This window comes from Echinops telfairi, unplaced genomic scaffold (genome assembly GCF_000313985.2).
Source record: "Echinops telfairi isolate 266 unplaced genomic scaffold, ASM31398v2 ScPeMD7_5;HRSCAF=22, whole genome shotgun sequence".
Lineage (NCBI taxonomy): Eukaryota > Metazoa > Chordata > Mammalia > Afrosoricida > Tenrecidae > Echinops > Echinops telfairi.
Genome location: NW_022103901.1, coordinates 19890156 through 19891215, shown reverse-complemented (window position 1 = coordinate 19891215; position 1060 = coordinate 19890156). Strand labels below are relative to the sequence as shown.

The window sequence follows — 1060 nt, the reverse complement described above, 5'->3', positions numbered from 1 at the left end:
AAAAAAAAAAAAAGAAAATGGTGAACAATCTCAAAATACTTGTCTTGCAGAATTAGGCAAGAAAGGTATATAAAATAATTATCACAACGCACAGAACACACACCCAATTAGTTCCCTCCACCCTCTCAGGGAGAAATGGCCCCTCGCTAAGAGTTTGCTTGGTTCTTTTTAGGCGATGGGACCCCCAAGAAGTCTAAAGTGATGAAAGCCACCTTGTGGCTCTGTGGATTAGAGAGCCAGGACAAGGAAGAGCCTGCGAGCCAAGTGGAACCTGCCTTGGCTTCCGTGGAGGAACCCCCCTTCGTGAAAACCGCCCTGGACATCAATCTCATTCTCTGCATTAGTGGCGCCATCTTTCTGTGGGGCTACTTTGCTTAGTGTTGGTCAAACCCAGAGATCTGACGTCTCAGTTTATTTTCAGTGCCCTGATTTTTTTTTAATGAAAGATAAAAATAAAGCCTTCGCTTGTTTACCATGAGCCTGCAAATAATGGTTAATCGATACTGTTAAGATGACAGCTTTATCCTTCTTGAAAGAAAATGAAAAAAGTTAGAAGCTGGAAATGGAGCCATGTGCAAAATCTTTCTGCGGGATACAAGAAGATTTCTCCCAAGTTGGCACCCCCAAATATACGCCAAACCCAAGACGCTGCTTGCTACACATGGTAAATGACTGAACACTAGGAGGTCAACGAAAGTAGGTCAGAGGTTATTCTCTCTAAGGGTTATCAGCCATTTAGAGCAATTAGACTGTATAGTCTGACCCACCCTAAGTAGGGTCCATGCCCTTCTGGTAAGGATAGTGATTGTTCCCTTGAAAGAGAGCCCAAAGGCCAAGTCGGGACCACTCAAGGATGACCAAGGTTAAGTTACTATATTCAGTCTAGGGTCTTCCCATCTTGCCTCATATGTACCCTGATTCCCTCCTTTTACTATTGGGTGTATACCCCTAGGTCATCCCCGTCCTATTGCTTGTATTGCCTATGTTCCAGCCCCTTCCTATGATGAAGGTCGTTATCTGTAATCAGGAGGCTTACATGCTCCCAAAGATATATAAGCTT

The 1060-nt window shown here is 44.0% G+C and overlaps 1 protein-coding gene across 1 annotated transcript in view; it reads left to right on the top strand.

Moving 5' to 3' along the window:
* The window catches only part of SLC5A11 (solute carrier family 5 member 11), an 85590-nt gene extending 85112 nt beyond the window's left edge, over positions 1 to 478 (top strand). Inside the window, exon 16 of the mRNA XM_004705708.4 lies at positions 173 to 478. Within this exon, the coding sequence (XP_004705765.1) occupies positions 173 to 378 (206 nt within the window). The 3' untranslated portion in view covers positions 379 to 478. The remainder of the gene's footprint in view (positions 1 to 172) is intronic.
* The last annotated feature ends 582 nt before the right edge of the window (positions 479 to 1060 follow it).